Below are 13,850 nucleotides of genomic sequence, written 5' to 3'. Positions count from 1 at the left end.
TTTTAACATACTGCAGAGAACAAGTGGCTGGTTGAAAAATAGAAATGTTCTATTCCAACTTTTTTAAATCAAGGATTAATGAAATCATCACCTTATAGATGAAATGGGCGACAATAACTAATCCCATTTTATTAAGGCTTTCTTTGTAAAAATGTAAAAGATGCTACAAAACTCATCGGCATTATCATCTAGGATTAAAATGGAAAGGTTATGTAGAACTGTCCAGTTGAATAACACAGCCTCTTGACTCTGCATTTTGTTAGAGCTGGACAAAAATTAGGTGTGTGTTCAGGCAAGTTAAATCTTACTGGTATTTATTTTCAAATTTTCTCTTCAAAATACCAGTATCAGTTCTATAGTTGATCACAAGAGGGAGACTGCATCACCATATTTCCTCTCATTGTTTCAAATTTTTAAAGCATCCAAACAATTTGAGTCATTTTGGACCCAGTCTAATCTTTGACTACTCACTGAAAATTTTTAATGATGGTTCAATTAGAAATTTTTTTCTGAGTTTGTCAAACCTCTGAAATTTATAGATAAAGATAGCCAATCCAGTAAACAAGATTGAACAATGCAAAGGCAGTTGGAAAGAATATTCGAGAATAGGAGTCAATTTTTGCAATACGGATGTGTATCCTTCCTTCTCTCCAAGATCCTGTGCGGCAGTCTTCAAAACAACAAAAGAAGCTAGCACAGTCTTTCCCTTCTAGGCACTCATATCCATAATCATCATCACGTTCAGGGAGATGATTAATGTTATTAATTGGAATTAGTGTTGATCCAGGTCGAACAGCAAGTGCAGGTGGTTTCTTAAGAAAAACAAAAAAGAAAAATATTTTTGTGAGGTTTTTATCTTCACATCATACAGTTCTATCATCTTTCTATAGCATAGGCCAACATAACCAGATTCAGTATAATATACAGAAATTCTAATATTAAAGAAAACATTTTGGGGAGCTTTGCAAATTATGAACTGCTGTATATAATTAGCTCATGCAGGCAAAAGATCATGAATGATTTTCACCTGCCACAATGAAAACTGGGTTGTGCTGGGATTTGGGAATAGTGGATAATTAGTTACACAGACAGGGTTAGCTGATCCCATCTACACAACACAAATGAACATTTTGAAGTCAGTCACAGCTTGACAACTGGGTCACAAGCAAGTCCACAAGCAGGCTGTAAGCATCACTACCAAGGGAATGACGGTTCTCCCACCATTTGGACTCTTTAAAACAAGACTGGCTGTCTAATGGGATTAGTACAGCATCACTGCTGAAGTTTAAGAGACATATAAGGCCAGGCTACGTCATCTAACCCTCTGTTAAATCCCTACACAGTATGCCCTGCCTTTAGAAAGCAAGCCATAATACTCCTTAGGAGAATGCCATTCAAGCCAGTAAAACTGATTAATACAGCTCTTAATCCTTACTTTTACTTTCTGTGGGCATAACTCAAACCCTGCTACAATCTGGTAAAAACTCAGTATAACAGATTTTTAGATTCATAAAAAATTTTCATAGAAAAAATTTGGAAGCCTTATTACCCAATACATACGATTGATATTCCCTTTTTTGCAACTTTTGCCTTTTCACCTTCCTTTTACTTGCACTACCACAGCCCATCTTTCACCCTTCTATTATTTTGTTTCCACACAGTTCTTCACTCTTCATCCTTGCTTCTCTGAGTATTTCAAAAGCCATTCACTTTCTCTACCTGTCCTCTTCTCTTTTTCTAAATCTCATGGCCATTTTAAACTACTCCATAATCCTCTTCATTTGACCCTCACCACCTCCAGCATCTCTTCTAAAATCTTCACACTGAAGACAGGGGTTACATCTACACTACTCTTACACTGTTTTCTCTCTTTTCTACCAGCTCCATATTGTGTCATGCAAGGAATAAATACAGCAGGAAAGGCTGCAGTCAGAAGAACTAACTGGGTATTGAAGTGTAGAGGAGAATCTCCTGTAAACAATTATACATGATAGGCAATAACAAAATAAGAAAAAAATACGAAAAGCAGGAAGCCACATCATTTAGATTCTTGTAATATTTTAAAGTCCTGTTGTCCCACTTCCAGGGAATTGGTCCGGCTACAAGTAACACAGATCAATCTCTATACATTGTTAAGAAGGCACTCGATTGCTGAAGGTACATTTTTCCCAATGTCCTAATGGGTGATGTTAAAGCAGTGCAGTATCCACCACGTTTTTGAACAGCTTTATTTAATAAGTGTCTTTACCCGAGGAAGTTTCACACAAACTGCTGTTTCAACACTCTTTAGACATGATGACCTATGGAGCTAATTATCATCCTAAAGGACCTCATTATTCTTTTCAGTTATGATAAAATACTGACAAAACTAACAAACAGCACTTACATGCTTCTACCCCAATTTGAGGCATTACACAAAGGACTTATTTTTACAAAACATTTAAAGTAAGTTCAAAATTATTTTGTTGAAGATACACAAGGAAAGTTGCCTATTTCTGATTCACGCTGACTCCAGCTTTACAAGAATTTTCTGACTGTTGGTTCTGCCAATGTAAGATTCAGGGCATGATTCGTTTCTATTAGTGGGGTGAAACAGGACTCCCCACTTCAGAAACACCATGGAGGACCAAAAACTAAGTACTGCTTTTCACTGCTCATGTCACCAGCACGGACTGAAGCTGGCTACCCAATTACAGGTTGGAAGAGGTGGCCTGAAAGATGATGTCATCTAATAGGCCCTGAACACCTACAAGGAATACATAATATGTGTGTAAGAAAGAGCAAACATGAAGGAAAAGGGGAAAAAAGACCAACACCTCACAAGAAAATTACCTTGGCAGAGACTTGGCCAATTAATTACCTTGGCCAAACAAACAAATAAATAAACCCATGTAGATACAGTAGTAAATGCTGGTTGTTCATGTACATGCCTACTGATATTGTAGATAAAACTCCACATAGAGTGAGAAGAAATTGTAATACACTCTGATAGGACCAAAACCAAATTATTCTGCATTAACACTAATACATGTCCAAAAGAAAGCCATCGTCTGTGGAGATCATAGCACAGGTGATGCATTCACTTCAGGTGAAATGATGATCAGAACAAGATCCACAACTAATTAAGTTTAATCTTTCATGCCCAAACTCATTATCCTTACTAATGTGGATTTAGATAAGCCAATTAATACTACCTTTCTGAAATGATGCCAGCACATATTTTGTACGATAAAACCATTGCAATCATTTGTAAAATCTCACCATTTCTTCACAAGATCATTTATTGCACCTTCTTGGCATTAGTTCCTGGAATAATAAGGTTTTATTGCATTTTGCAAGAGAAAAAAGATCTCTGCAAGGCAGTTTTCCAGGGAAAACACACCTGTAAATGAGAACTTTTCAGAAGGAATTAAACTATTTTAATTAAATTGGGTATTTGAGTCACATATCCATAACTAAAGGAGAAAAAGAATTAATAGAAGTCTTTGACAAATATAAAGAAAATTAAAAAAAATACAGATTAGTAATTGTACGACTTTCAATTAATTAATCAAATTGCTTCTTTAATTTTTCTATTTTTAATAGATTTCCTAACTTTTTGTAAAGTCCCCAAAACTCCCTATTTTTCAAATTATAATCCTTGCAACTATGTTTATTAAATTTAATACCTGCCCCTTTAGACCAAACTTTTATCTAGTATGGTCTTATAGCCATAATGTGCTGAAACATGTTTAAAGAATTCTTTGTGAAAAGATGGTGGCTTTTCAACTACTTCACAAAAAAAAGCATGCTTTAAGAACACAACTAAACAGCATTTGGAGTGTTATGTTGCTAATTGTAATCTTAGTCCAAACTCCAGCTGTTTATTTAACGTGTCGTAGTTTCTATCTCACCCCTATTCTACATTTGATTGTCGTATGCACTGTCAACCTCAAAGCATTTGGCAGATTACTGTACAAATGGCTGATGTGTGAACAGATTCTGGAAAGTCTCGTTACTCCATTCAATAGAGTGTACTTGCAAACCACTTCAATGGCTTTTGATCTGCCAGCAGCTATCTTCACTATCTCCTTCATTTGAATGAGCCGAATTTTCTCCCTTTTTCCCTTTTTTCCTGTAGTGCACATTGAGAGCAGACCTATTTCAGCTCCCTGTTCCCTAAGTGTTGTTGAGACCTCATTGCAACAAAACCAAAGCTGCTATACTAACACTTGGAAGTGCCCCAGATTCTGCAGCCTCCGTTATCTTTTACCATCAATGCTCAGCGATGGCCCTTTCCAAAGCCTTTTTCCCACCCCTTCCATTTTGCCCATAATTCCTTCTACCACCAACAGGAAGGAGGTTTGAGGTTTCCATTTTCTAGCGCTGTGGGCTGTGCTGGATTCCCAGAGGATCAGTGATATCAGACCAAGGCAGCACACGGTAGTATTAATCCTTCACCACCAGCCTTGTCCTAAATACACAGCTCATCCACTCGGGCCAGCTCACCATCTGAAACACAAGGGCTCTCACTTCCCTGGTGTTGGGCCACAGCAGCCCCACGATGCCCCCACAAGACCATCTCCCACACCAGCACAGCCCAAAATGGGTGGTCAGTGCTTCCCAACGCTAGCCACAGAATTGATATGGTTCATAATGGGATTTCGGCATTTCCACATCTGGGCTTCTGCAGCTTCATTTTCATTTCTGTTTGATCTTACACAAGCGGTATTCACACTTCATGCAGAAAAGACAACTGATAGGATTCAGCTATGCTCCAGCTTCCTTTGCTGAAATTATCTGGAAGGGGGCTTTACAACGTTGTCCTTCCTCTTATTCTCTCCAAAAGATTACTACAGTGAAGCCTCAGATATTATGTTTGAATGAATAAACTATTTAACACCTTTACCTCAGTGTTGTATTAGTTTAAAGATTAGCTTTAAGGGTTTGTAGTGGCTTCCAACAATAGATTCTTTAGAAGTTCCAGTATTCTTAATACATGAACAGAAAGCCCCTTATAACTGAGCAATACTTGTTCCTGGGATATGTGGGGATTCACACCGTACAAATGTCAACCAAGGGCTTGAGCATGGCATGGAAGCCTGGAATATTGTATTAAACCAACCTCTAGCTTAGGCTCATGTGTTCTCACTCACATATGAGTGGAATGATCTAGTAACTACAGAGAATGAGTACAAGCCCCCAGTTGTAAAAACAAACAAACAAATACACAAATAAATAAATAAATAAATATTTGGGTTCATTATCTTTGAACATCAGTCCTTATGCTTAAGGACTAGTCTCAGAATTAATACTATAATAAAGAGCATGCTGTACTGTTTGTTTGATTTTTTTTTCTTGTTGTTTGAGTAAACTTACTGATGGCTTAGATTTTGCCTTCTTTTCTTTTCCTTTGTCCCCTTTCCTGTTGCTGGTAAAGTAATGCAAGGTGCCATATTCCATCAAGGCAGCAAACACAAAAATGAAGCAAACTGAAACAAAAAGGTCCATTGCTGTCACGTATGAAACCTTTGGAAGAGACTTCCTAGCAATTGTACTCAACGTTGTCATGGTCAGCACCGTTGTAATGCCTGTTTGAGAAAGAAAGAAAGGAAAAAAAGACAGGAATTAGGAATTTTAAGAAAATTTTCAGGAATTTTTAGGAAATTAAGGGCTAATTCAAGGAATTTTTAGGAAAAAGTTTTTAATTCTGTCCTGAGGCATACAGGAACTGAGCCACAGCAGGGTTCACTGACCAGACCTGCAATCTGTGCTACTGCAAGAAGCCATCCCCATAGATCCAGTAGCCATACAGAAGGCAGTACATCTCACCTTCAGTTCAAATCCCTCTCATTTTCAACACACACTGAATAAACAATGACACTGAGAAAGTTTGTGTAACTTTTTAAATCTGTTATAGAATGCACACATAAAACAAATACAAGAGACAATCATGTACAAATAAGCACATATATTTTATAAGCACAGAAAAATTCCTTTGGCTCTTGAAAGATTAAAATGGACACATTCAGAAAAAAAAAAGTGTTATTTATCAATTATTTCAAAAGTTAAGAAAACATGAAAAAGAGGAATAATATTTTCAATTATTTGCTTCTGACATGTAGCAGGTCAAATTAGATGACCTTCCTGGGCTTCATGGTTTCATTCTAAGTTACTAGGTATTTTTTCCAATACTGTGTCTTAAGTAATAGAAAATGTTTCCCTTGATTCACTTACATACAAGTTAATTAAAAGAATGAGCTGGCCTTAATAACTATGTGTTCAGAATCTCAACTATATGACTCTTCACTAATTTAACATTTAGAAGGTGTTGACAATTTCTTCTTCTCTTTGATTCTTCAGGGAGATGCAAAGCCTTTTTCATAGTAGTCCAAAATTGAGATGTGACCTTTCTTTTCAAGAGCAATACTTGAACACACAAACAATTTGTTATTTACATGCACAGGCTTATTGCAAAAAAATGTGTTAAAGAGTCTAAGGTTATATATGGCTTATGTTTCAACATATACAGAAGAAAAAGGCCCAAGACCAGACCCCAGCACAGCCTCCAGGTGGGAGGCGAGACCCTTCATTCCCCGTAGTGACTTCTATTCAGAGGGGATAAAGGAAGATGTGGGCTTTCCCAGTCCTCTCCACTGTATGAAAGGCACACAGAAGGCTGTCACAGGGAGCCAACCTTCCACAGCATCACGACTGCTTGCCACGACAGACCTTGCTTTGTTTTGGCTGTCTTGTCTTAATTTCTCACTCTTTTTCTATAAAACTGTGTCTATTTGACTGGTATTCTCTTTCGTCTTCACCAGAACATCTGCATGTGAAAAAAGTCATCCTACAACCTGTCAAAAGATGGCTTCTGTATGTTCACACAAAAGGAGTTCAGAGTTAACTGCAGGGAGTAGTAAATATGACATTCAGAAGTTTGTAGTACATCTCAAGCAGATGAACGTTAGTACTGCTGAAGTGGGAGCACAAAAACTCTAGCCTGTCCATGAGATCAAAGGTAAATTTGCTAGATTTGTAGCACAGAAAAAGGACTCCATGAAAAGAACAAGCAGGATAGCAGTATGACAGTCTTTTCCTATTATAGCTAGTGCCTTTCCAGACAGTACCCCAAATGATGTCCAATGACTATCAGTCAAAGAAATCTTATAATAAATTTCTAAATCCAGATTTGAAACTATCAAGAGATAGTTTCACTTATTTCTTCAAGATTTTAGCCTCTCCTTACTAAACCGCAGTAATTTTTAATAGCAGAAAGTTAAGATCCAAGACTGACTTTCTTCCCTTACCTTTCCATTAGGCTACTGAGCCATGCTTGTTTTTACTTACTTACTTTCTTGACTCATTAATCGTGCAGGCTTGATCGTACAGTGGTAGAGTTTCAGTAGAAAAAACAGGAACTTAAAGGCTGGACTTGCCCTTCTGGAAGTAAATGCTCCTAGAACTTGAGAATGGCGCGTTCACAATCCTATAAACTGATGAGGAAAATTAACTCACATCTCTCACTTCCTAGGATACACACTCCACACTTGACCTTTCCCCTAAAACAGGTCATACTGCTCTCACCAGTTTTAATAAAAGCATCTGTCACTGCTAAGCTCGAAGTTGCTAGCGTGCATCCTCTGCACTCCACACACTCCTGTCTATCCTGCCTTATGTATGGACTACAGCACTTCTCCAAGGAAGTACATGGACCCTAAACAGTCAGAAAGAGGAGACTGACACCGCTCTAAACAGGTCAGCCAAGATGACACGAAGACACAATTATCTCTGTAGCAGAACTTGCAATGCACTTCAGTACTGTCTGTCAGACAGTCAGGTTTTGTGAGTTATATGCTAAACTGCTTGAAGTGCAACTTTGGTTGCAAATTTTTTGTCCTACCCTGTTAAAATAACAACTGAATGATTTTTATTATTAAAACCAACAACAGCAACAACAAACCAACAGGAAAAAAAAAAAAGAACTAAAAACCCAAACGGATCTTCATGTTTTCCGTCTGTGTAGTAATGACATCTTTGTCGCATGATGCCAAGTTTAAGCATACTTGTCAGACTAATGACTGCCACATTGCCATCCCTGGAGACGTCAAAAAGAACATAGATGTGAACAATAGATCCACAAGGCACAGATCAGGATTTCCAGATTTCCATTCTCGATGCTCCCTCTTTAAACCCTGCTGTGCAACCACAGCGGGATCCTCCTACACTTAATCCTGCAGTTCAAGAGAAAGGGTGACCAATGGTCACAATCTGAAAGGGAATAAACTGTGGTTAATTTACTTCCTGCTGCAGATCTGTATTTCTGGGAGGTACCAGACCCTTCAAGGTTGTAAAAAGACATTCTTACCCAGAGAAGTCCTTGCGGGAACTGCATCCTTATTGATCCAAAATGACACCCATGAAAGAACAACTGTGAGTATACAAGGAATGTATGTCTGAATAGTAAAATATCCCATACGTCTGCTGAGATCAAAGAAGATTGTCATAATAATATAATCGCCTATAAATTAGAAAAAAAAAAAAAAGCCACATCTTACACAACAGTGAAAATGCTTTTCAGTTGTATCTTCATCTGTCAGTCTTGTTCTACACAGATACTACATGAAATAAAACTTAACAACGTGCCTTACCGGACAAGGTATGAGAAATTTCAGTTGTATTTCGTAACCCTACAAATGCAAACTGATATAATCTCCAGTATTTTGGATCTGCCACTTCAACAGAGGTTTTCTTCCATTTGTACTCAATTTCATTTCTGGGATATCCATCTAGAATAAAACAGAGCAAATCAAGCATTCAGCCACAGTATATAGCAAAGCATGTTTTGTGATCCCTGAGGATGTTTATAAACTAAACCAGGGCTACCCATGAAGTAGATCAGAGAGAAAGACAATCTGTAGTCCACCTGATACACTTAAAATTTAACCACAAAATATCTAGCCTCGATTTTAAGCTTAGCTAAAAGTACAATTGATCAAAAACTATGTAAATACAAACATTTAGGAAATATCTACACAATATTCTGGAACTCATTAAAAAAAAAGAAACAAGCAAACCTGGCTGAGAAAAATCACTATGAATTAATATACAAATGTAATATACATTATCATTAAAAGACCACAAAGAGCTTAAAAGAACAAACACGTATTAGTACATAATTTGATAAAATTCCTATAGACATTTATTAAAAATGTCTATTATTCCCAGAATGGATTTTTGCAGCCTGATTCACTCTCCAGTACTTCACCTTTAAGCAAGTGCAAGATTCTGTATTTTCATGTGCCTCACATGTTGCCCCACATTATCTGGCAGAAATTAAATTAAGCAATACTCACTTGTGTAACACAACTATTTAATCAATGGCGTTACCAAAGCTCATTTAGCTGGAAGCACTCAAGACGGAAGTACTAAATGAATACATTAATTTTAAAAGAATCACTGAAGTTTGATTTCATTGCCTATTAGGTTTTAAACTTTGGAATAAGTTGTCTAGTTGTGTTCAGATGGTTTGGGTTTCTTTTGCCAGTAATAGCATAATTCCCATAGGAACTTTTTTTTTTTTTATAGTAAGTTTAGATTAAAGAAGTGAAAGTTGTGTTTCCTGCTCACATAAATAAGTCCCTCTGAAAGGAGAAGGACTTCTTATACTGATTAAGCATTTACAGGAACAGGTTGAAAAAGACAGACCTTATTTTTCCTTTTAAGTATTCCACATGGAATTAATTCAAAGCTGGCAAGTCTGGCAGGCACAGAAAATACAGTTCTTCTAGGGCAATAGACTTCCATTAACTGGAATGGGCATTGTATCAGACTTCTAAGCAATATGATTATTTTTAAAGTTGCAACTAAATGAAATGCATGTAATTCAACTCATTCATTACTGCATTTTATAATGCATTAAAAATGAAACAAATCTAATCAAAACATAAATAAGTCAGCTCTTTCCTTCACTACAAGGCTTTGAAAACTAAACGCTCTCTGGCTGCCAGATTTTAAGGAAATTTAAAGCTTGAACGTAAAGGGAAAAAAAAAAAGTGTTTTACCACCTACAGCTTGAAAACTCCAGCGGACAGGAATGTTCATCCATAGGAAAGTTATGAAGCTGAAGATAACATTCAGCATTAATTGTCAGCCTAATTAGAAAAGGAAGGGGGAAAAAAATAAAAGAGAAAAACAGATTATATTCAAGCATCCAGACTCTTTAGTGTAGATAGTAAAGAACATGCACAGAAATTAATTTTGTCAATTAATAGATGTTACACATAGACAACTGTGTATCTGCAAAAAACATCCAGCATCACTGCCAAAGAACAAAAATTCTCATCATACACAACCTGAGGACCTGCCTTGTTCCAGCTGGCATTTTGAGCCATTTCAAAAATTTCTATTGATTTGGGGGAATCTCTCAGCTCTCTTATCAGAAATAGGGAATAAAAAAGAAGGACTGAAGGTAGGACAAGGAGAGGAGTTTATGACAGCAAATAAAGGAAGCTTCTGAAGAACCCATGTGTCAAGTCAAACTGCATTTGACGTCATTGTATGTGATGGCTATATACACAGAAAGTAGGGACACCCTTGGGCTTGCTGCATACTCACGGAATCCAGCAGCTCTGGTGAAGACAGTAACATGGATAGGAAAGAGCAGATTAGATATTTCTAATAATTTAATATCTAAGTCATTCAAGTGATTCAGGCAGATAATTTACATTTCAAAAATAGTTTAAGGCTCACAGGGATATCAGCTGCTTTTGAAAATAATATCACAGCTTTCCAAAGACCTTCCAAGCAACCAGTGCAAAATCCAGTTCTGCTAACTTTCACTAGGAAGCTGGAGTAAGAAGCTAGACTCCAAACTGCCTTATTTGCATTTAAAATATCTCCTCCTTTGTAGTAACACAGTGAAGAAAGTCACAAAGTATTCTAACATCAGTTTTGAAAATTAACATGATGTTTACATACTTGACTCTACACAATACTTGCATACTAGAAAAAAAGGGGATGCAAAAAGGAAGATTCTGCCACGTGCTGCCAGAAAGCCCTACAAGTCTGAACAAAGTAGTCCTTCTGCACAAAGCACCGGTAGAACCTTTCTAGAAATCTGTCCTGACATAAAAAGAGAGGTTTATAGGGGAAAGTGTATTTCTTGCTATATACTGGGGGGGAAAAAAAAAGAGAAAAAACCCCACATTTCCATGTAAAACCCTTGCATCCCTCTGAAGATGTTTCACAATTTGCTAACTATCGCATACATATTTAAAGCCTCTATTTTTCATTTTCAACCTCTGGATAGTCAAACGCTCAAAGAAAAAGAAAACAAACCCAGACTTTTACTCAAAGCAACACAACTGGATCTGGAATCACTGACGGGTGCAATGGACAGACCAAGGACCACCCTCAGGGCACATTCAGCAAGCCTGACTAACAATCACCACGTCTGCTCCCTCAGGTACCAACAGGAAAAGAGCAGTGGTACAGGGGAGGTGGGCAACCTGGAGCACTGTCAGATACTACTATTGTTCCTTCAATCGCCAACATATGAACCCCTCAATGTTCCTCTACCTTAGGCCAAATTCAGGCCATATCCTCACCCATACAGATGTCTGTGTGTTGCAGTGTTGGGTGAATACCTGTTCTGCTGTTTTATTACTAGCTCACTGCACTTCATAGATTATACTCTAGGGCAATAATTCTATTTCTCTTGGAGAACTCACGGTTTTTTGGTTGCATTTGTCTCTTTGTTTTACTTAGGCCTTGTTTAAAAGAATTGAAACTGAATGGACAATGGAAGGGGTAAAGTCCAAGTCTGATTCTAGAGTTGTCAGCTACAAAACAAAACCAAAAAATCAGCATGTTCTTAGAAGAGGCTCTCTAGAGATTTCTATAAACACTAGCATAATAAACTGCTTAAAAAGTGCTCTTCAGAAATGTTTGTATGCTCTCAAATGAAATATATTAAGAAGGAAATCAGTGAAGAGAATCCTTTTAAAACATTATGATTCTTACTTCTGATACAAAAGTCCTTTATAAATTGTTCAGGCAACACAACTAGGCAGCATACGAAAACAGCGTAAATAACTGAAAAGAAAGTAATCAAAATGTGCTACTTTTCCTATAAATAAATAAACTCTTAAGAGCAGAATCAGATTCATGGCATCCTCAACATGGACTGCTTCTCAGTTAGCCCCTAAATTACTGCCAGTTTTTTTAGGTATACTTAAAAACCAAAATGGAGAGATGACCCTAAAATGCTTTCTGCAGACTACAGCCTTTCAAGAACTGTTTCATGAGCAAATCAAAGATCAGCACAGATAGCCTAGATGGCAAGCTTAGAATCAGCCCAAGCATCCCCCATTTGCCAAGAAGAATTATCACCAATGTTATTGCTTGTGCCTAATTTTCATAAACTGATTAATTTGTTAATTTTAACAGCTTCCAAGGGTAAAGATGCTAAGAAGTATATGAAGAACTAGGGCCCTAGCTTTAATCAAACTTCTTACAATTTTTATTATCTAAAGCATTTTATTTTTTACTTACAGAATATAATTTGGTGGAAAATAGATACTGAACCATTTAGAACAGAAAGTCTGCAAAACAATTCATGACTATATCTGCAGTGTTAGTGACAGACCTCCACATCGTGCTACATGCTATGTAGCATCTTTTTTTTAATCTTGCCTGTACCCAATTGAGACTAAAATTTGCTATCCCCTTCAATTGTCTTTATCCAGTTATATAGGCAATATATTTCAATGCTATTAATTTCATGGTTTTAATGAACAAATAATTTTTTTTTTTCTCCTTTAGTAAACCCTTTGCAAATTTCTGTGGTCCTCAACAAAAGAAATGCCAAGGATCTGATTTACACTCATTATTTCATATTCCTGGTAATAACCATTTAAATTTTTTTTTACCCAGTTAGTAAAAACCCACCTTAGAGTATATAATACTCTTCCATCACTCCAGATTCGAAGCAAACGATTTGGGGTTGTAATCCAGTGAGCATCAGATTTCCTTGAGTTCCGGAAGAAAGTGTCTGGAATCCAAATTTTTCCAACCATGTTGCTATTGAGCATAAGCACTTTCATTGAGCTGTTAAATTTTAGACGACTGTCATACCACGTCTGGGCAAAAATTATATCTATGGTGTATTCCTAAAAACAGAAAAACAACCATACCTATGTATACATTTACCAAAGTCTGCAAGCCAAGAATTTTTAGTTCATACATAAATCCAAGGCCGCTTCTTCTATTTTCTTTTGTATTAACCTTTGCATAGCACACAGCAGCCTGTAGCCCCAAACTGAGAAACTACAGACTGATGAAAGACATAAACAGCCTTTTTTCCCTACCTCCTCTCCCCTGAGACACACTGATTATTTAGGGAAGAGGAGACGTGACAGGAGCTTGCTGTAACTTGGAGGTCCCCACACAGTGCAACCACCTCTGGGCACCCTAGGCAGAAACTTAAGGGCAACCTTAATAATTTAGGGCCAGAATATGTTTGTTAAGGCAGAGATTCTACATCTCTTAGGAAGCAAACCGAATAACCTTTCTATATTTTTTCCCAAACTTTACAACATGCAATCTAAGATCCTTCAGGAAATTTCAGATTTTGAAAAATTCATGAAGATGCGGGAAGTAAACATCACAGTTTGCAGAACTATCTCTTACCATCTGCCTCATATATCTACCTACATACACAGAAAGTATACATAATCATAATCAGGAAGGAAATTTCCCTAAAGCAATTCCACTTATTAAAACCACAAGAAAGCTTCTTTTCTGATAGCAAGTCAAGTTTTTCAGTAGACTTATGGGCAGAAAAGTGAAAAATAAAATAAAATAAAATA

At 37.0% G+C, this 13,850-nt stretch overlaps 1 protein-coding gene across 1 annotated transcript; it reads right to left on the bottom strand.

The window, feature by feature from the left end:
* Window positions 1-533: 533 nt before the first annotated feature.
* Window positions 534-13,151, bottom strand: GABRG1 (gamma-aminobutyric acid (GABA) A receptor, gamma 1; the record flags this gene model as incomplete). The annotated part of the gene is made up of 6 exons (XM_010157859.1): window positions 534-812; window positions 5,359-5,570; window positions 8,348-8,500; window positions 8,631-8,768; window positions 10,051-10,133; window positions 12,931-13,151. Coding segments are annotated over 6 exons (1,086 nt in total), but the record flags the coding sequence as incomplete, so codon positions are not given.
* Window positions 13,152-13,850: the final 699 nt, after the last annotated feature.

The sequence above is a fragment of the Eurypyga helias genome, unplaced genomic scaffold, assembly GCF_000690775.1.
Source record: "Eurypyga helias isolate BGI_N326 unplaced genomic scaffold, ASM69077v1 scaffold7738, whole genome shotgun sequence".
NCBI lineage: Eukaryota > Metazoa > Chordata > Aves > Eurypygiformes > Eurypygidae > Eurypyga > Eurypyga helias.
The sequence above is the reverse complement of the archived record's forward strand: the minus strand, read 5'-3'. Positions and strand labels throughout refer to the sequence as shown.